Here is a 19,163-nt window from a genome sequence, read left to right on the forward strand (position 1 = left end):
GCGTGCCAAGGGATTGGCAGAGCCTGGGGGCGGTGGGTGTCGTTTGGGACGACACCCTCATCCTGGCCCTGGGGCCCAGAGCCAATCGGGACTCGAGAATCAGTTCTGGCCCTGTCCACAGCTAGAAGGAGGAGGGCGGAGCCGCGGGCACAGCACTCTGCTGGCCGACCCTGGCTGGACTCCGGAGGCACCCGGCCTCTGCTGCAAGGGGTTTAGGTGTCCAGGGCAAAGGCGGGCAGCGTGGAGGGGCCATCCTCTGTTGATGCGCTCGGAGAGACTCGGATTACCGCGCAGCTTGTTTACTAGGTGGGGGCCTTGGCTGTGGTCTCTGCCTACTTGGTCCTCTGGGCTCCTACCCCAGTTCCCACAAGCTCCTCTCGCAGCACCGTGGCATTCGCACCCCTTCGCAGTCCCCTCCCGCTCATGCCTGTGCCCATTCTATGTCTCCAGCCCTTTCCTCCTCCCCTGTTCCCTCCTTACACTCCTCTGTAACCCAGTTACCTTAGTCCCCAGTCCCTACCCCTGCACAGCAGATCTTCGCTCCAGTCGCTGCCCTGGGATGTGAAGGGACAGAAGTCTTCAAGGTACCTGCCTGTATTAAGCTAGTGTATCAGAAAGATTCTTCCTCCCCCTAATATCCAGGGACCAGCTGCCCCACCCCGTGTCCTTTCCAAAGCTGGGTGGCCAGGGAGACACTTTCTAACCATAGGAGGAGGATGCGTGTGAGGAAGGCAACACTCAGCCACACACACACACACTCACAACTCACCCAGTCACCCTACAGAGCAGCCTGCCACACACCAAGGCGCTGCCCACTCTCCTGCCTACCGCAGGCACAAGCCAGGCTCTGCCCAGGTTACGCTCTCTCCCTGAGGCTTCAGGGATGACCGAGTAGGGGCGGCACTTCCATGACCCCTAGTTGGCTTGGCCTGGAGAAGAAGCAGCTCCGAGCTCCTGTGCACTGAACCCTGCGGGAGTGGGGCGAGGCGTGACCCAAGTCCTAGGCTCGCGGCGTGGGGTGCGACATCAGAACTCGGACTGGGGCGGGTAGAACCCAGCTGCCCACCCCAGGTGACAAACGGCTGTCCTGGGCGTCCGAAAGAGGAGGAGGAGGGAATGACCGGCGGCCCTCCCAGCCAACGGGAGCCCGGGATTCTCAGGCCAGCCCTATTCCCGCAGCTTCGGCGGAGCGGAGGCGGGGTTCCCCAGCAGCAGCATTGGCTCTCGCCGGCGGGCGGGCTCTCTTGGCGGCTGCCCCAAGAGAGAGCAGGTGAGGAGGCCCGAGCCCGAGAAGTGGGGGCCAGGAAGACCGATCCAAGGGGTGGGGTGCTGCGTTCTGGCTCCCAGAACGGCTCCCGGGGACGTGGCCCCGGGTTTTGTGAGAGATGTGGGGCTCTCCCCAGCAGGTCTTCCCCCAAGCCTGGGAGAGGTTCGTGCAACCTCTGTAGGTGGGAGGGGAGGAGGAATGGAGGGGACAGCTGCCCTGGGCCCGGGGATCCCTAGGGGCCAAGGAATTTCTGGGGCCCTTGGCTGCAGCTGTCCAGGTCCTGAAGCACTACCCCGGCGGCTTGAGCCCCGGGGGTTGGTCCCCTACCCACTGAACACAGGAGAGGTGGTGCAGTGAACTATCCTGGCCCTTATTTCTCTCACACGGCTTGAAGCCCTAGGGCCTGCACTAAACCCACCTCTACTGTCAACCTCTACTGAGGACTAGGGACCTAAGTAGGTGACTCCTCTGAGAGCAGAAATGAGGGGTGAAGTGAATGAGGTTCCCACCCATCTTGTTGTATAAATGGCTCCCAAAGTCCACGATGGTGACTGGACTGGGCAGTTCTCTGGCCAAGGGTGGGAGAGGTGAGGGGCCTAAGGCATGGGGGGGGGGGGGGGTGGCAGGATGCTCAAGCCAGTGGGAAGGGTGGAAGTTCTGTGGGGGAGCAAAGGCAGCATTCACTCCCCTCCCCTAATCCCTGCTCTCCCTGGCAGGCCTGGAGCGCCCACTCCTGAGAAGCAGCAGAGGGTGCCTGTTTCTGAGATCCCAGTCTTGTACGGAAGGCTGATGGAGCCAGGAGCATGCGGGGCTCTTGTCTTGAGTGCTAGCAGGTTCCTTCTGGGCCTGTAGGACACTGCCCCAGTGTAGCTACCATGGCGCACGGTTTCACGGTGGGCTCCCACCCACCGGGCTTTGGAGACCTAAGCTCCGGCTCTCTGAGCTCCCTCTCTTCCCGAGGCCACCTGGGCAGCGACTCGGGCTCTGCAATGCGATACCTGCTGAGGAAGCAGCAGCGGCTGCTGAATGGGCCCCCCCGCGGAATCCGAGCCTCCTCACCCATGGGCCGTGTCATCCTCATCAACTCCCCCATCGAAGGTGTGGGCAGGGGCCAGCCACCGGACTGGGAGCTGAGGGTGGGGATAGGGGACAGCCGGCAATAAGTAGGAGGAGTCAGAGCCAATATGGGTGGGCATCTTTGGCATGGGATGGGGTCGGGGGGAGCTCTAGAAACCCATACATTTCCTTATCTATCATATTCTCACTTTCAGACCAATCCTTTAGAGTTTCAGGATTGTGGAGAGGTCAGAGGTGGGGGATAGGAGCATGGAGGCAGAGAAAGGTGTGTCTGGTATGCTGGCCCCAAATGAGATAGGCACCATACTGAATTGCCCCTTCCCTCTGGACTCTGCCTTTCTCCAAACCCACTTGTGTATGCCTTTGTTAGATGGGGCTGGCAGGAGGAGGAGGACATCCTCGTCAACCAGCCCATCGTGTGACCAGCACTGTGCTGGGCTGTGAGGAGTCAGTGCCCAGATGGGCAGGAATTACAGGCTTCAGGTACAAAAGGAAGGAAATAGAGATAGAGCTACAAATGTTCTGAAGAGGGGGAGTAGAGGGGGTTGAGGGTCAGGGAGGGAGCCCCCAGGCTGGGGCCTGAAGGAGGGGGATGCCTAATCTTATGTGTTTGCTTAATGCAGTTTCATTGCACACCTATCCTATACCAGCCCTGGTCAGGTCCTGCAGGGGAGTTTTCAGAAATGTACAAGGTAACAGGGCGTAAAGACAGAGCTATAAGAACAGCTGGCAGTGGGGTGGAGTACAGAGACAACGGTTGGAAGTGGAAAGCATGGAGCACAGTGGAGAGGTGCAGGGAGGCACGTAGGAGGCAGTCTGGTTGTAGTGACAGATGTGAGGCAACAAAGAGCCAGTGAGCAAGGCAGGATCTTGAATGCCAGCAGGGAAGGAAGTCCCCCTGGGTCTGGGTTTTCTGTGGGCAGGACCAGATAAATATCTTCAGCTTCCCTCTTCTCTTTCAGTCAGTAGAGCTCCCCTGGCTAATCCCAGGCTGGACTTTTCAGACCCTGCTCCTCCTCCCATCTGACCCAGCTGGGCATATCTATTGCCGTGCCAGGGATGCTGAGGCAGGGCTGGAGAATGTTGCTCAGGGAGCAGGCTTTCCTGTACCAATGGCCCAACACACTCACCCCATCATCCACCACTCTTGGCCTCACCCTCAGGTGAGCAGGAGGACACTGCTAAGGATCCCCACTGTCATTCTGGTCATGCAGCACAAGTCCCTAGAGTTGCTAGAAGACATGGACGGGGAGAGGGGAGCACTGTCCTTGTAAGACCCATTGTTTTAAAAGAACTGTGCTATACCTCACCTCATATATCCACATACACATTCTGCCAGGCTATGATGCAAGGGCTACATACATTGTCCCTCTAAAGTTCTTTTTCTGGAAGTCCCATGGTTCTCTTCCTCTGCCTCATCCTAGTGCCCCAGTGCAGCCAGGGGAACAGCAATCCCAGCAATGGAAGGACTGGGGCATTGTTCTGATCAGCTGGCCCCTAACCTGTCTGAGCTGGCAACCACTGAGCTCAGAATCCTCCCATCTGTCTGAGCACAAACAACTGCACTCTTCTGCAGCCTGGACCCCCTCCCTTATGTTGTTGTTTAGACCATTCCAAAGGCCTAAAATAACAGGTAGGGGAGGCACAGTGGGAAGGGGAACACTGCTACCCACATCACCCCCATGCGTTCCCATCAGGTCCTCAAACTCAACTGGTCCCAGAGAAAATGCATTATCTTTAATCCAAATTCTTTCTTCCTCACTCTCCTAGCTCATTTGTTATTCACACATTCATCTATTTATTTTTATCTATTAAAAAAATACTTAACAAATACCAAGCATTATGCAACATATTGGAGACACATTGATAGAAAAGAATTACAAAGTCCCTACCATGATTGTGTTACAGTCTAGAGACTGTAAGGAGACAGATAATAAAAATACACAAATAAGCAAATAGTGAGAAAGGGTGGTAAGAATCTTGAAAGCACTAATCTGGATGATATGATACAATAGTGGTTCTCAAATTTAATAATACATCAAAATTGCCTTGAGGGCTTGTTAAAAGAGATCGCTGGGCCCTATACCCTGAACTTCTGATTCAGTGGATCTATGGTAAAGCCCAACAATTCACATTTTTAGTAAGCTCCCATTTTAGTGCTGCTGGGCTGGGGTGCACCCTTTGAGAACCTCTCTAACAGGGACTATTTGGGAGTGGAGGAAGGGACTTCTTTAAGTTGGGTAGTCCAGGAAGGCTTCTCCTAGAAAGTGGCATCTGAGCCAAGAGGGACTGAAGAACAAGAGCTGGCTTTACGCAGAGAATTACAGGCAGAGGGAACAATGAAAGGATTGGCCCAGGAGAGGAGCAGGAAGGAGGTCAGTGTGGCCAAAAATCAGTGAGGCTGTGGAGGGCAGGCAGAGGTGAGGGTAGAGAGGGGGCAGAGGAAAGCCCATGGAGGCTTTATTGGGCATGGGGGTGTATAGAGTGCCTTCTAGAAGCAAGAGCAGTTGTTGAGGTGTTTAATCAGGGAAAAGTCATAATCTAATAAAAGCTGACCCTGGCCACTGTGTAGAGAATGAATTAAAGGGGGCAAGAGCAGAAATGGGGAGATCGTGAAGAGGTTGCAGAGTTTCTGGAGGGAGAAGTCTGTGGCCTGGACTAAGGCCATGGAGGTAGAGAAGTTCCCTGGTTACTGTAACCTGATTTCTCTTAGATCAAATAGAAGTGAACGTGTGTGTGTGTGCGTGTGTGTGTGATTTCTTCCTCTCAAACACTTCTAGACTAAGCCTTGCCCAAAAAGAAATCTCACCTCCTCATCTGGAACCCAACTTACCCTTCCAGTCCTCTCACTTTTCTCTAACCAAAGGCCTCCTCAAGAACTCACCTCTGAGCCTTTGCCCACTCCATCCCCTCATCAGTGTGCTCCCTGCCCTCCACTCATCCAGACCATACCCCTCTTTACCCTCCAAGGGGCCGTCCCTGGCAGCTCCAGCCTCTGGGGACCCTCTCTTCGGACTTTGTCCAGCACTGATGGAGAGGCCCGCCCTGGGCTCTGGTTACATACTCCTAGAGCTCTTATCTCCAGAATCTCAGAGTCTAAGAAATAGGAGCCTCAGGGACCCTTCCACAATTTCCCAGATAGGGATTTACCAAATGTAAGCTTGTATGCCTCCAAAGATGGGGAACTTGCTCTCTCTCCTGGAAAACTCATTCCATTGTCTGACAACTTAAGGTTTTAGGAAGTTTTCTCTTACCAAATCTGCTTCCATCTAACTCTACCATGTGGCCTTGGTTATGCCTTCTGGGTAATACAAAGAAAAAATCTAATTTCTTTCACAGAATAGCTCTTCAGCTACTTGAAGACAGAGTTAACATACTCATTTCTGCTACAAGCTGAAGAGCCCAGACTTCCTCAACTATGCCCATACATTGGAATCTTGAACCTCTTTTCTATTCATCTGACCTTCAGAATGGCAAGATTTTTAGGAATTTGCCTATTGCAGGTCTGTGGGAAGCTTCATAAACATAAGCATGAAAACACACACCTAGATAATAAAGGAGTCTTCTAGCATGGAGTCCTGACCTGCAGGTTCCTACACTCACCCATAGTCTCAAAGTGTCCCAAAAGGAACTCAGAAATTAGCTGCCCCACCCTCATTTAGAGCCCCATGTGTCTGTGCTTTGCAACTCAGTCTTTGCAGGCCCCAAACTGGGGAACCTAGGGGCCCTCTCTGCCCAAAATGGGCATGGGAGTCATGCCTGTGTCCCCCCCCCCCCCCACTTTCCCAGCTAACAGTGATGAGAGCGACATCATCCATGCAGTCCGGGTGGAGAAGAGTCCAGCAGGGAGGCTGGGTTTCAGTGTGCGGGGCGGCTCTGAGCATGGGCTGGGCATCTTCGTCAGCAAGGTGGAGGAGGGGAGCAGTGCAGGTGAGTGGGCCCCCAGGGCTGAAGTCCTGGCTTAACATGTAACGTTCACTTCACGGGGTACAGGAATGCTCTTGTCAGGGATGGGAGGAAAGGATCCTCAATTTTGGAGGGCCTGATCCAGTGGGGAGATGGGTCCCTCCAGGGCGCAGTGGGTTAATGGACAGGTCCCTAGTCAAATAGGGAATGCTCAGATCCTAACTGGGGACCCCCAATCTCATGGAAGAAGTTCTACCAGAGGGAGCCTTGTCTGATGGCGGAGGCTTATCCTCATCCTGGGAACCTTCTTCCAAGAGACCCACTCCAGCCACTGCCTTCCCTTCGTGCAGAGCAGGCTGGTCTGTGCGTAGGGGACAAGATCACAGAGGTGAATGGGCTGAGCCTGGAGAGCACAACCATGGGCAGTGCCGTGAAGGTGCTGACGGGCAGCAGCCGCCTACACATGATGGTGAGGCGCATGGGCCGTGTGCCGGGCATCAAATTCTCCAAAGAGAAGACCACATGGTGAGAGTGCCTGGCCCCAGCCCTGGCCTTGCCCCACCCCACTCACCCAGCACACCGCTCAAAGCCCATGGCAGGAGAGGCTGAAGGCACAGGGCTCTGCATGGGGCCTGGCTAGTTTGGCTTCTGTCTGTCCACTCCCTGGTGCTGCTAACACAGGTATCTCAAGGCCTGACCTTGAAATGAGACAAGGCCACATCTCCCTGCCTCCCCTGCTTCCTCCCAACAGCTCTGCTATCCCAGGCATCAGTGGCCCTGCCCACCACACCGCTGTTGTGAGCCTGGGGAGAGTAAGAGCACTTCTCCCTCAGTGACCTTGTGAGCACTCGAAATGGAGCCTGGCACATCGGAGCTGCTCAAAAAAAAGAGGAGATTAGGATGGTTTTCCCAGATTTGATGAAATCTATGTCCCACTGAAGGTCTCCAGCCTGGGGAGTACCCCAAAGACAACCCCTCCTTCCCAAGCAGTTGTCAGGCTGCTGGGAGAAGAGGGATGGGTGGTGGTGGGTGGGAGCCCAGGCTGAAGGCTCCTCTCTGTTGTCCCAGGGTGGATGTGGTCAATCGGCGGCTGGTAGTGGAGAAGTGCAGTTCGACACCATCCCACAGCAGCTCAGAGGACGGTGTGCAGCGCATAGTCCACCTGTACACAACCTCCGACGACTTCTGTTTGGGCTTCAACATCCGTGGGGGCAAGGAGTTTGGCCTGGGCATCTATGTGTCCAAGTGAGGGCAGCAGGGAAGGAAACAGGCTGGGGCCTGGGAATGGTCAGCAAGTGAGGTCCCACAAACTCCTGGCCCAAGCAAGGGCCTGGCTCTGGGGAGGGTCTGCAGAGAGGTGCAGAGGTGTCCAGGAGGAGGGCCAAGGAGTTTGACAGAGGTATCCCTGTATCCAAGTGAAGAGAATCTGGAATGGGGTGAGAGAGGGCAGACCAGGCAGCCTATCAGACTGCTTTCTGTCTGACCCCAGAGTGGACCATGGTGGGCTGGCTGAGGAGAACGGCATCAAGGTGGGAGACCAGGTCCTGGCGGCCAATGGTGTCAGGTTCGATGACATCAGCCACAGCCAGGCCGTGGAATTGCTGAAGGGCCAAACGCACATCATGTTGACCATCAAGGTAGGCAGGACTGTGGGAGTCGGAGAGGCCAGACTACAGGAAGGACTTCCCAGATCTCTCTAATACTTAATTGGGCCCCTCACTCTGCAGTTTATGACTTTTCCAAAGCCACTGGAGGATTTGTGCAGGCATGTTCTCAACCCTATTTCACAGGAGAAGAAACTGAGACTCAGAGAGGCAAAGTAACTCAGGAGCCAGTCAACTACTCAGCTGGTCAGTAGCAGGGCCTGGTTCCAGTCCTGCTCCACAGACACCTCCAGCAGTGCCCCTTCGTATGAGTGGTGGCAGTCTAGTGTTGAAGGGGGAAAATGTCCAGAATGGTTGGGTAGTGGCTGGGGCTTTGGGCAGGCCCCAGGTGCTGGGCATGCTCAGGGCACAGGGCAAGGAGGGTTAGGCTGAAGCCAGAGATTGGCTTTCAGGGGAGGCACCTGGATTCATTATTCATGTGGCTCTCACACTTGCCTGAGGATTATGTCCTGCTCACTGTGGCTGCTGGAGGTGGTGATGTCTCACTGTCCCCTAGTGCCCAGTCCTGGCCTCTGTGCCAGTCCCTTCCCTTCTCCAGGCTTTCGCCCATCTCACCAGTCAGTGCCTCCTTTGCCATTCCCTGCTAACACCACCATGGCTTCCCACCTCTCCCGTATGCCATCTCTCCCTTCCTTCCTCTCAGATTATCCTGAACACTCCTCCTCTCTCCCACTCTGTCTCTCATTCAGTCATTCAATATATTTAAGTACCTACCACATGGCAGCCACTATGCCAGGCACTGGAGCTACAACAGTGAACAAAACAGGTCTCTGCTACCCGGGGGGGAGACAGACAAAAAATACCAGATACATGCAGATTGTGACAAATGCTGTAAGGAAATTAAGAGAGAGATGGGATGGGGTAATTTGGGAAGGCTCTTTTTAGCCAAGGGGGCTCAGGGCAGGCCTGTTTGAGGAGGTGACAGCTGAAGAGGGGGAAGGAGCCAGCCATAAGATGAACTAAAAGCTGAGGATCCAGGCAGAAGGAACAGCAAGTGCAAAGGCCCTGAGGTATAGAGGAACTTGACATGTTCAGAAATTAAGTGGCCCATTTGGCTAGAGCATGATGAACTGGGAGGAGAGCAGTGGGGTTTTACTCCTGTCCCATCACTCCCTGATTCTTACCCTCCTTTCTCACCCACTCTTCCATGCCCTGCTATGCCCACCACGCCCTCCCCAGGAGACTGGCCGGTACCCTGCCTACAAAGAGATGGTTTCTGAGTACTGTTGGCTGGACCGACGTAAGTGGCTCAGGTCCCCAAGGTTGGAGGGAAAGGGCTGAGGGCCGAGGGTGGGGCCGGAGTCTCTGAAGAATAAATGGGCAGGAAGACCAAAATCTCCTCTTTTACACTGCCCAGAGCCATTTCTGCGCTCCCCTCTGAGAGGTTCAGTTCTAGGCTCTCCTAGGAGTCCCAGAGGGTGGTCAGAGGAGAAGTGACTTGCCTAAAGTCTCTCAACAAGTCTGTGGCAGGACTGCGGAGCAACTGGCTCCCCAGGCGCTGTGTTTCCAATGGTGGCTGCTGCCTGATATGCCCCCACCCCCAGCCCAGGGGATGGCCTGCCACCCTGGTCAGGGGCCCTGAAGCCTTCCCCACTACCCTGCAGTGAGCAACGGGGTGCTGCAGCAGCTGATGCCGGCCTCTGAGAGCAGCTCCACTACCTCCTCCTGTACCTCCAGTGCCCCATACAGCTCCGTTGAAGGCTCAGGCTCCCTGCCCTCAGATCGTGTGGATGTCTGCCTGGGGCCTGAGGAGCCCAGCTGTAGGGGCCCAGACTGGGGGCGGGCAGACACAGCCATGCAGACAGAGCCTGACGTGGGGGGCCACGTGGAGACCTGGTGCAGTGTGAGGCCCACCATCATCCTCAGGGACACAGCCATCCGCTCTGATGAACCCCCATCTGCCCGCCGCCTTGACTCTGCACTCTCTGAGTCCCCCAAGACTGCTCTGCTGCTGGCCCTCAGCCGACCCCGGCCCCCCATCACACGCTCTCAGAGCCACCTGACCTTGTGGGGTACGTGAGTGTGGGTGGCTGCTGCTCTCTCCAAAGCCCTCAGTCTAAAACCTGCCTCACACCCTGCCCTGGGTTCCAAACCTTCCTTTGCCCCAGGTCTTGATTCAGCCCCCAACTCTCCCAAGTCCCAGCCCCAGAATACACTCAGACCCTGCTCTGGGCCCCATTTTAAATTAGTTCTGGGTCCCCAAACCCACTCTCAGTCCCTGCCCCAATTCTTGTCAGAGCTGGGCCCCAAGCCAGTCCTAACCCAGCCACCCCAGCCCTCACAGAGATGCCTCACATAGCTGTAGCTGTGGGGTGGGCAATGGGTGGAAAGTTAGAGGAGGAACCTACCCCCATCCTCATCTCCAGCTCCCCACAAAGCTTCAGATACCCCCACTCTCCCTCCCTCCTGCCCTTCTCCATACCCCTGCCCCTTGGCCTTCCCTTCTGCCCACCCTTCCAGCCCCCTGGGTACTCCCTCATATCTGCAGAGGAGAAGAAGCAACGGAAGAAGAAGTTGGGGACCCCTGGGGAAAAGGGGGTCCTGCAGCGATCCAAGACACTGATGAACCTCTTCTTCAAGGGAGGGCAGCAGGGGTGGCTGGCAGGGGATGGGCAGAGAGAGGCCCGGACACTGGACAGTGGGAGCACGGCCAAGCCCCGCCCTCGCCTGGACTTGGAGAAAGGTAAGTTCTGGGTAGATGCCACAGGGATGACAGAGGGGAAGTCTGCTTTGGCATCCAGCGGCTCTGAGCTTAAACCCCACATTAGCTTTTACTAGTTCTCAGTCACACTCTACTCCTGTGAGCCCTCAGTTTCCTCAGGAGTAAAAGGGGAGAAATAATACATATTTCTTTAAGAATCATGAAGAATAAGTGAATTGGTATAGGTAAACCACTTAATACATTGTCTGGCACACAGAAGGTGCTCAGAAAATGTAGCGGTTATTGTTATACTGCCTCATCTCCCCATTTTACAGAAGGAAACACTATAGAGTCACAGCAGAGAAGGTTGGGGATGAGTTTGGGTCAGTTCCCTGTGCTTTTGGTGCTAAGTGGAGGTGGACTCTCCTTTCCTAGAGTATTTGGCTTCACCTTCCCTGGCCAGAGCTCCACAAGCCCTACCCAGTTCTAGAACCATCCTTTAGCAAGGTCATTTTCAGATCAGGGCCCAGGTGGAAGGGCCTAGACAGGCTTTACTCATGTCAGGGGCTTCCTAAGGACCTTCCCAGGAGGCCTTTCATCTCTCGGGTGAGGTTCAAAGACCGGACGAAGCGCTGAGTCTCTTGGGATGAGTTAAGACTTGTGGGGTTGCATGTGACAGAAACTCAACTCAAACTCTCTTTAAAAAGCTCTTCTAGACTCAGCTACTGATTCACGCTGTGTCTAAAGGTTTGAACACTGTCATCAGAGACTTGCCCCCTTCATCTTTTGTTTTTGCTTTTCCCTGGGTTGGCTTCATTATCATGCAGGTTTTGACCACTTCAAGGTTAGATGGCTTAGCAACCCAGGGGAAAGACAGCTTCTTCAATAGTTCCAGCTGAAGTCCCAGGCTCTCATTGGCCCAGCTGGGATCACATGACCAACAAAGCCCTGCGTGCCTGTAGAAAGAACTTTCATAGGCCAGCCAGGTTCACATGCAACCACTGAGAATGGACGACTACAGGTGAAATCAGGTTCTGTTTCCAGAAAGGAGAGTGGATTTGGGGTAGGCAGAAACAGCCAGAGGATGAGGAGCTGGCCCCTGCCCCTCCTGGGGGGCTAAGGTGACAGCCTCGTAGGGGACAATTCCTTCAAATTAGGCCAGGCCAGCCATCCTCCCTCAACCTCTCTTTCCACAGCCCCCCAAGCCCTGCTCTCTCTCCTGGTTCTCCTCCCACCTTTCTGGCCATTCCTCTCTCTTCTTCCTCTTTTTCCTCTCTGTCCCCTGAAGGTAGGTGCCCCCTTGTCTTTGGGATTCTTCCGTCTATACAAGTGCTTCCAATTGGATGGAGTCTCCATTGGCAGAGCTCAGACCGAACCATCTCTTGATCTAAAACCTCCACTGACTCCCCATTGCCTATGAAGGAAGTCCTTAGCTTCAGCATGGTCTTCAAAACCTTCTTGGCCTGGCCTGTTGCCTCCCTGTCTCACCTCCTTCCAGTCTGAACTCTCCATTCCAACCAGTCCTGAGCCTCCCAATCCCCATTTTCAGATTGGGGCCCAGGGCTTGCAGCTGAGCCTCTTTCTTTTTTGTAGCAGGGGGAGTGGGGCCCGTGCAGAAGTTTGTCACCTGGAGACTGAGACGCGGTAATTCATGCATCCCTTCACCAAGGCCTGGTTTACAGTACAGGTGCAGATAGGGTGCATATTGGGGCTCAACTCAGTTGGGGTCAAGCAGGGGTGTCAGGCAGATAAGGAGGTGCATATTGGGGGCAGCTAGAAAAATTGAACTAAGCTAACTGGGAAGTATAAGGCTGCAGACAGAAATTAGGGTGCATTTTTGAGGACTGGGGTGCGTGAATTGGGATTCCCAAAGACAGATCTGGGGGAGGTGAGGGAGCCTATGCTAGAAAACGAATGGGTTAGTATGAGAGTGCATATTCAAGGGGCTTAGGAGGATCCCCATTAAGCGAGGAAAACAGTAAGGAACAGACTGGTATAGGGGTCTGTGTTGGGGACTGCAATGGCACTAACTTCAAGGTTACTATGGGAGACCATGGTGGGGAGTGTCTAGGCTAGGCTGGGATTCTGTGGGAAGCACCTGGGCCTCTCAGCGAGTCTCTTCTGGGGTGTGACTCCCATTTAGAGAAGTCCCTACTCCTCCCCTGATGGCCCCTGGCTCCTTCATCATACATTTTCACTCCTGCCTGCAGACCGGGAGAGGGGCCGGGCCCTGCTCTCTGCTAAGTTTGGGAGTCCCTCCAGCCAACTGCCCAAGGCAGATGAGAGGGTGCAGGCCTGGGAGAGCCGACGGCCCCTTATCCAGGACCTGGCCCAGAGGCTGCTGACTGATGATGAGGTCCTGGCTGTCACCCGCCACTGCTCTCGGGTGAGCCTCCAACTGGCCCCGGCCCCAGAACATGGTCACTCAGCCACCTAGCCCCTCATTCTTTCAGGCCATTGTCTGCTGACCAGTATCCAGGCTCAGTGCTGTGAGGCCAGTGGTCAGGAAAAGCAGATGTCACCCCTGTCATACATGCAAATGTGGAAATAACCCAAGAGGCACAGCTTAGATGGTATGGTCTGGGAGGGCCTCCTTGAGGAGGTAATATTTAAACTGAGGAGAGAAAGAGCTGGACAGGTAGTGAGTAGGGGGACATGAGTCCCTGCAGTCACCTGCCTCCTTTCTCCTCTAAACCCCAGCTTTTCCCTTCCATGCCAACAGGCCGGCCTCATGCCAGGCCCCCTCCCCTGTTACCCAAGTTGTCCTCCCTCGATACCTACATTCTTGTTCTCTGTTCCCTGCCACTTCCAACAAACCAGAGGGCCCAGGGAAGGGTAGAGGTTAGAAGTGAGGAAGTCTTTGTGTCTTGAATGTTGGGGAAGCTGGGGGAGGCACAGGTCATCCCTGCCAAGAGGATTGGATGGCCCTGTCCTATCCCTCTGTCTCAAGAACCCCCAGGTTCTCTGTGATGGGTTGCCTGTGTCAGGGTGCATGTGAGCCTGAGTACCAGGGCAAGCTGGAAAGTTTCAGGAAATCATTTGTGGTTCCCCTGTCCCATCACCTTGGTCAGGGTGGAGCTGTGTTGTCTGTCTGTGTGATGCATACATTTGTGTGCCTGTGGGGTACCTGGGTTTATGTTGACTATCTATGTGAGTGTGTATGTGTCTGGGTAAGTCACTTGTGCTTCACCTGGAGACTGAGACGTGGTGATTTATGCATCCCTTTTCCAAGAACTGCAGATGGGAGTGCATTTGGGGGGGTAGCTAAGGGCCTTTGGTCTAAACTCAGTGTCACCTGCAGCACTGAGAGCTGAGTGGTGCTGTTGTGTACCAACCTCTGTGAGCCTGCAACTCTGGGCCTCTGCCACTAGGTGGCGCTTTGTGCCTATTCTTTAGTGGACTCCTTCCCCGTCATTCTGCGGCTCCTCCTACCCTGCCCAAGCCAGGACCGCCTCTTACTGAGCCGGCGGCGCTCTACCAGCCTCGCGAACCTGACCCAAGCCCCACCCACACCAGGAGAACAGACCCTTCGGGATGGAACCCTGGTGGGAATGATTAGTAAAGCTCCCCTAGTGACTCGGATCTGTGCCCCCACCTCAATATTAATGCCTAGCCTCCCCTCTCTCTCTCTATGGCCACCAGATTAGCCATTATAAACCACCTCTCTGATCACTTCACATCCCCCAACTCCCCTGTGGCCTCTTATCTTTGGCAGAATAGAGTTCAAGTTCCTTATCTGCAAGGCCCTCCCTGACTTGAGTCCCTAGCCCACTAACATCGGCTTTTCTACGGTCACCACCTCACCATCTTCCCCTGGTCACCACACAGGTTTACACAGGTTACGCATCAGATAACTCTAGGGGCACTACCCCCATTGTAGTCGCAATGTGGAAACCCTTCATGTACCCCACAGCCAAGTTAAACTTCTATCTACCCATCATTCCACATCACCCTTAGAGCACTTTCCTCCAAACTTTCATGCTGTTCCCTGCATTTATCTTCAGAGTCAGTGTAAATACCACCCCTTCCATGAAGCCTACTGTGGTCCTGCCTCCTTCCTCTGAGACTCCCTCTGGCTCTTTGCCAGTGGTTTGTAGTCACTGGGGCACATGGCTCATTCTGCCCCTTGTTCCATTAGATTGAGTTCCTGAGGATCTGGAACAAGGTCTTCATCGTTGTGCCCCCACTGCCCAGCACAGGGCCTGATACTTAGTGGTTGCTGAATGCAGGTTTGTGGACTTGAAGTGTGTGCACATATGTGACTGGTTCTGTGTAATTATGTGTATCTCCCTCCAGAAAAAAAGGTTGATATGTGTATGTGTGAGTCCTTGGAACTTTGTGTTGTTTAGGGCCACACAATTTATACTTAATTTCCAGATATTTTTGAATGTCTCACTCTGATCACCAGGGCATGCTGTATCTCTCTGTCTACATCTGTGTGGGATGATCTGTGCGTCCCTGAGTCAGTGCGTGTCTCCCTCTTGCCACCAGGGGGCTGTCCAAGCAGGGTTGGCTCCCAGTGTTCAATTTGTCAGTTTGCGTTGGTGGGGTGTGGCTGGTGGCATCCAGGCAGTACCAGGCAGAAGGACCTCCACCACCTGCAACCGCCCCCCGAGTACAGACTAGAGAGGCTTTCTGCAAGGCCACCCCTTCCCCAGGGTCCCCATTCCAGCCCTGAACAAAGCCTAATTTGTAGGTCTGTGTGCAGACACACACGCTGGGCCAGCTAGGTCCACAGCCTAGTGTTTAGCTCAAATTCCTTCCTTCTGCCTGGGACGTGGGGGTAGTGAGGAGAGTCCACTCCCTGCACATCCTTTTCTGGTGCCAGACAGGCTAGAGCCAGACTTCTCAGGTTCAAACCCCTCTTCACACTTCCTTATCTGTGTGACCCTGGGCAAAGTCCTTCTCTCTGAGCCTCAGTTTCCTCATCTGCAAAACAGGAATAATTAATGTTATCTGTCAATGTAGTTGCTAAATGACGACCATGTATAAAAGGCTAAGAGAAGGGCCTGTCCCAAAGCTGCTAATGTTGTAGTTGCAATTACAGGTCTTTTACTATTATTGCAGGCTTCCACATAGTCACCAAGATAAGACCATTCTGTGGACCACCTGGGGGTGGGGAGGACCTATTCTAAGCATGTCCCCTACTTGCCCAGGCATTCTCCCCCTTGCCTAGCCCTGGAAGCCCCGCTGCTCTCTGACCTGTGTTGCCTCTCTCTGCAGTATGTGCATGAGGGTGGCGTGGAGGACCTGGTGAGGCCTCTGCTGGCCATTCTAGACAGGCCTGCGAAGCTGCTGCTGCTGAGGGACATCAGGTGGGGAGGGCTTGGGGGTAGGAAGGGGGCCTCTGATACTTCCTCCGACCTCCTCAGGGCTGAAGCCCCTCCCAGGACCTCCGGAACTTAGTCCCTGCCCACCCCCCATCTCTTGCCCTCCCCCAGGAGTGTGGTTGCCCCCACAGACCTTGGCCGCTTCGACAGCATGGTGATGCCCGTGGAGCTGGAGGCTTTTGAGGTGCTCAGAAGCCGAGCAGGTCAGCAGCTGGGGGGCTGCTTGCGGATCTTAGCCTCATGTGGGGTGGGGGCGGGGGCTGGCAGTAAAGATGGCAGAGATTGCCTGAGCGCCTTCAGCTGTGTCCAGCAGGGAGCCTGACTACAGGAAATCCCTGCCTCTGACCTCTTCTCTCCAACTAGTATGGCCTCCTGCCTTACGACCAGCCCGGCAGGACACACTGCCCAAGCGCCACCTCATCACCCCTGTGCCTGGTCAGTCAAAGTCCCAGAGTCTGGGGAGGGGGCACAGCCCTGGGGGATTGGGGAAAGGAGAATGGGCCTTCCATCCCTGCCTCCGCAGGGGCTGTCATGGCTTGCAGAGGTACATGTGGTTCCCTGAAGGAAATCCCTCATCCACCTGAGCCATTTTTATCATGTCCACTCACCACCTGTACTGTTCTTTACTTAATTGGTTTTAAACCCACTTAACTTTTTAAATCTAGTTTCATTCTATGCAATAATCTCCAAGTAATTACCAGTTTGCTATGCGAGTCATGTTTTTTCTTAGACCCGTTACAGTAAAACTAACCATTACAATAGAAAGTATTAAAATACTATTAGCACAGACCCCCAGCAATGTCCCTCACTGCTTAGGGTCTGGGTCTCATAGGCCCTATGCCAGAAAGGCTCTGCCTGGGGTCTGGCAAGGCGCTCTGGGCTGGGAAGGAAAGGGCAGCCTGACCTTGACTCTCTTCCCAGACAGCCATGGAGGCTTCTACCTGCTGCCTGTGAATGGTTTCTCAGAGGAAGATGATGATGGGGAACTGAGGGAGCCACTGGAGGCCCTCCAGGTCTCCCTGGGTGCCTCTGCCCCCCGCCACCCTCATAAAGGGATCCCGCCTCTCCCAGATGTGCCAGTAGATGCCTTCCCCAGACGCCGAAGCACCTGCACACCCCCTCCCGTTGCTCCCCGGCCCCTGAGGCCTAACTGGCTGCTGACAGAACCCCCGACCCCGGAGGACCCTCTGCAAAGTCAGAGGCAGGGCTGGGCCCAGAGCTGCAGTTGCAGCCGGCGCCAAGGCAGGTCCCCCGGACGAAGGCGTTCCCCATCCCCAGCACCTACTGCCATCCCCAGCACAGCCAATGGGCGCTACCACAGGCCTCGGAAGAGCAGGCCCCCTCTGCCACGACCTCTAGAGGGGCAAGACGCTAAGTGGGGGGGCAGTCAAGGGCCCTTTGAGAATGGAACTGAGGAGGCGGCCGCAAAAGCCCCTAGTGGGGAGCTGAAGACAGTTACGCTGTCCAAGATGAAGCAGTCCTTGGGTGAGTCCCGGTGCGACAAAGCTGACAGGGCGCTTCTGGGTTTGGGTGAGGTTGGCGGGCTTCGTTTCCGGGTGTGATGGGATCCTGGGCTTAGGAAAAGAATCCAGATATTGAGGTATAGTTGGGAGGATCTAGATACGGGGAGTTGGGATCTAGGGCATCGGGAGTCAGTTGAAGACTGAGTCGTGACAGAATCTGGAGGTTGGGGAGAAGCTGGGGGCCCTGGATTTGGGGGCAGGGCCCAGGAGCTATGGTTAGGGGGGTGGCTGCACTCTCACCACTGTTGCTTTCTCACCAGGCATCAGCATTTCGGGGGGCATTGAGTCCAAGGTGCAGCCCATGGTGAAGATAGAAAAGATCTTCCCTGGGGGGGCTGCCTTCCTCTGTGGGGCCCTTCAGGTGGGTGAAGAGCACCGAGACTCACTCACGAGGCCCAGGGCTGAATTCTAGCATGGGGAGGGGCTGACTCATCTTCCAGCCACACATGTTTAGACCAGGCCATAGGAGGCAGCTTGGGAGCAGGGGGTCAGGCTGGTAGGATGAGCAGGCCTCCGGGAAAAATCTGTCCCCTCATGCCAGCCTGGGACTGAGTGTGGCCCATCCTGTTCCACCCCCGAGCCCCAAGGGACAAAGGGCTGTTGTCTGTTTTACCCTGCCCCCAAGGGCTCCAAGCACAAAAGTTCCATTGTTCATCCCTCCACCCAAATGGGGAGGAGTGTCCTCGCTGGTGGAGGTGAGAAGTTGTGTGGTTGGGTGGGGGTGACCTGAGGGAGGGTTGTGACCCTCCCACCTCCATCCCAGGCTGGCTTGGAGCTTGTGGCTGTGGATGGAGAGAGCCTGGAGCAGGTGACTCACCAGCGAGCAGTAGACACCATCCGTCGGGCTTATCGAAACAAGGCTCGGGAGCCCATGGAGCTTGTGGTCAGAGTCCCGGGGCCTGACCTGTTACTCTTACCATCTGACTCATCATCCCCCAGTGATCTGCGCCTTCCTACTTACCATTCCCCTGCCCGCTGACCCCCTGATGGTACTCGTTTTTTCTCATTGGCTCCCTGAACCAATCATTAATGTCCTTCCCATCAATACCCAGCCCCCTCCCACTGATACCAGGACCCAGCTGAGCCCCACCTGAACCCAGTCCCCTCTCCAGCGCTCCAGACTCCTGACACTAGCCCCATACCCTCCCCACCTATCCTGTGATTCTCCCACTGACCCCTAGAATTCTCCTGCTGTCTCCTGGACCTTGCCTACTAATCTCAGGACTCAAGAACCTCACCTTCCTGCTTGTCTAGCTGACTCCCAAAGGTCCACCGGGGGCCTCCCATATCCCCACTTTCTTCTCTCCACAGTTGTCACTAAGACTGCCCTTTCCAGATAAACTTGGTATCAAGCACAAGGTGGTATGGGGCAGCCTGTGTCACCTGCTCACTGTCCCCAACCTCCCAAGTCAGGAATGGAGTCAAGAAACCCAAGGTCTGCAGCCTGGGACTGGTGGGCATGGGCACTTTCTCATGATACCCCTTTGATTCCCCGAAGCACTGAGGGACATGGACTCTCAGATAGGGCCTTCAAAGGGTCGTTGTGTCCATCCCTTAGCTCCAAGCAATGTTCTGTCCAAGGGACAGGAAGGCTTTTGTAATTTCTCAAACCCTGAGAGGCCATTTCATATTGTGATCCACTAGGACTTCAGAGTTTTTAGTGGATTCGTCCTTACCCCACCATCCTTTCTCTCCCTAAAACCTCTATGAAGGGTAGGGGGACAGCCAGCAAATAAAGAGAGTGTAGGGATCAAA

The 19,163-nt window shown here is 54.9% G+C and overlaps 1 protein-coding gene across 3 annotated transcripts; it reads left to right on the plus strand.

The window, feature by feature from the left end:
- Positions 1-53: 53 nt before the first annotated feature.
- Positions 54-19,064, plus strand: PDZD7 (PDZ domain containing 7). 3 transcript variants are annotated; one of them, XM_037001305.2, is made up of 19 exons: positions 54-584; positions 1,180-1,270; positions 1,984-2,365; positions 6,134-6,274; positions 6,601-6,775; positions 7,319-7,495; positions 7,740-7,887; positions 9,094-9,154; positions 9,519-9,926; positions 10,403-10,597; positions 12,149-12,199; positions 12,766-12,941; positions 15,779-15,870; positions 15,997-16,088; positions 16,249-16,320; positions 16,807-17,370; positions 17,669-17,769; positions 18,172-18,397; positions 18,720-19,064. In XM_037001305.2, exons 3-18 carry the CDS (start codon positions 2,143-2,145, stop codon positions 18,385-18,387), a joined length of 2,892 nt encoding a protein of 963 aa, XP_036857200.2. In that variant the 5' UTR covers positions 54-584; positions 1,180-1,270; positions 1,984-2,142; the 3' UTR covers positions 18,388-18,397; positions 18,720-19,064. The 3 variants fall into 3 exon arrangements, with proteins under 3 accessions (XP_036857200.2, XP_017535721.3, XP_036857201.1); XM_017680232.3 differs by having other exon boundaries at positions 18,172-19,064; XM_037001306.2 differs by lacking the exons at positions 15,779-15,870; positions 15,997-16,088; positions 16,249-16,320; ... (2 more) ...; positions 18,172-18,397; positions 18,720-19,064 and having other exon boundaries at positions 10,375-10,597; positions 12,766-12,929.
- Positions 19,065-19,163: the final 99 nt, after the last annotated feature.

This window comes from Manis javanica, chromosome 7, assembly GCF_040802235.1.
Source record: "Manis javanica isolate MJ-LG chromosome 7, MJ_LKY, whole genome shotgun sequence".
Classification (NCBI taxonomy): Eukaryota; Metazoa; Chordata; class Mammalia; order Pholidota; family Manidae; genus Manis; species Manis javanica.

Bases quoted from the DNA above. Each gene is read 5' to 3' on its own strand.
- PDZD7 (XM_017680232.3), top strand. From the start codon at position 2,143: ATGGCGCACGGTTTCACGGTGGGCTCCCACCCACCGGGCTTTGGAGAC. The intron at 7,888-9,093 runs GTAGGCAGGACT...CGCCCTCCCCAG, and splicing joins ACATCATGTTGACCATCAAG to GAGACTGGCCGGTACCCTGC. The intron at 9,155-9,518 runs GTAAGTGGCTCA...ACTACCCTGCAG, and splicing joins GTACTGTTGGCTGGACCGAC to TGAGCAACGGGGTGCTGCAG.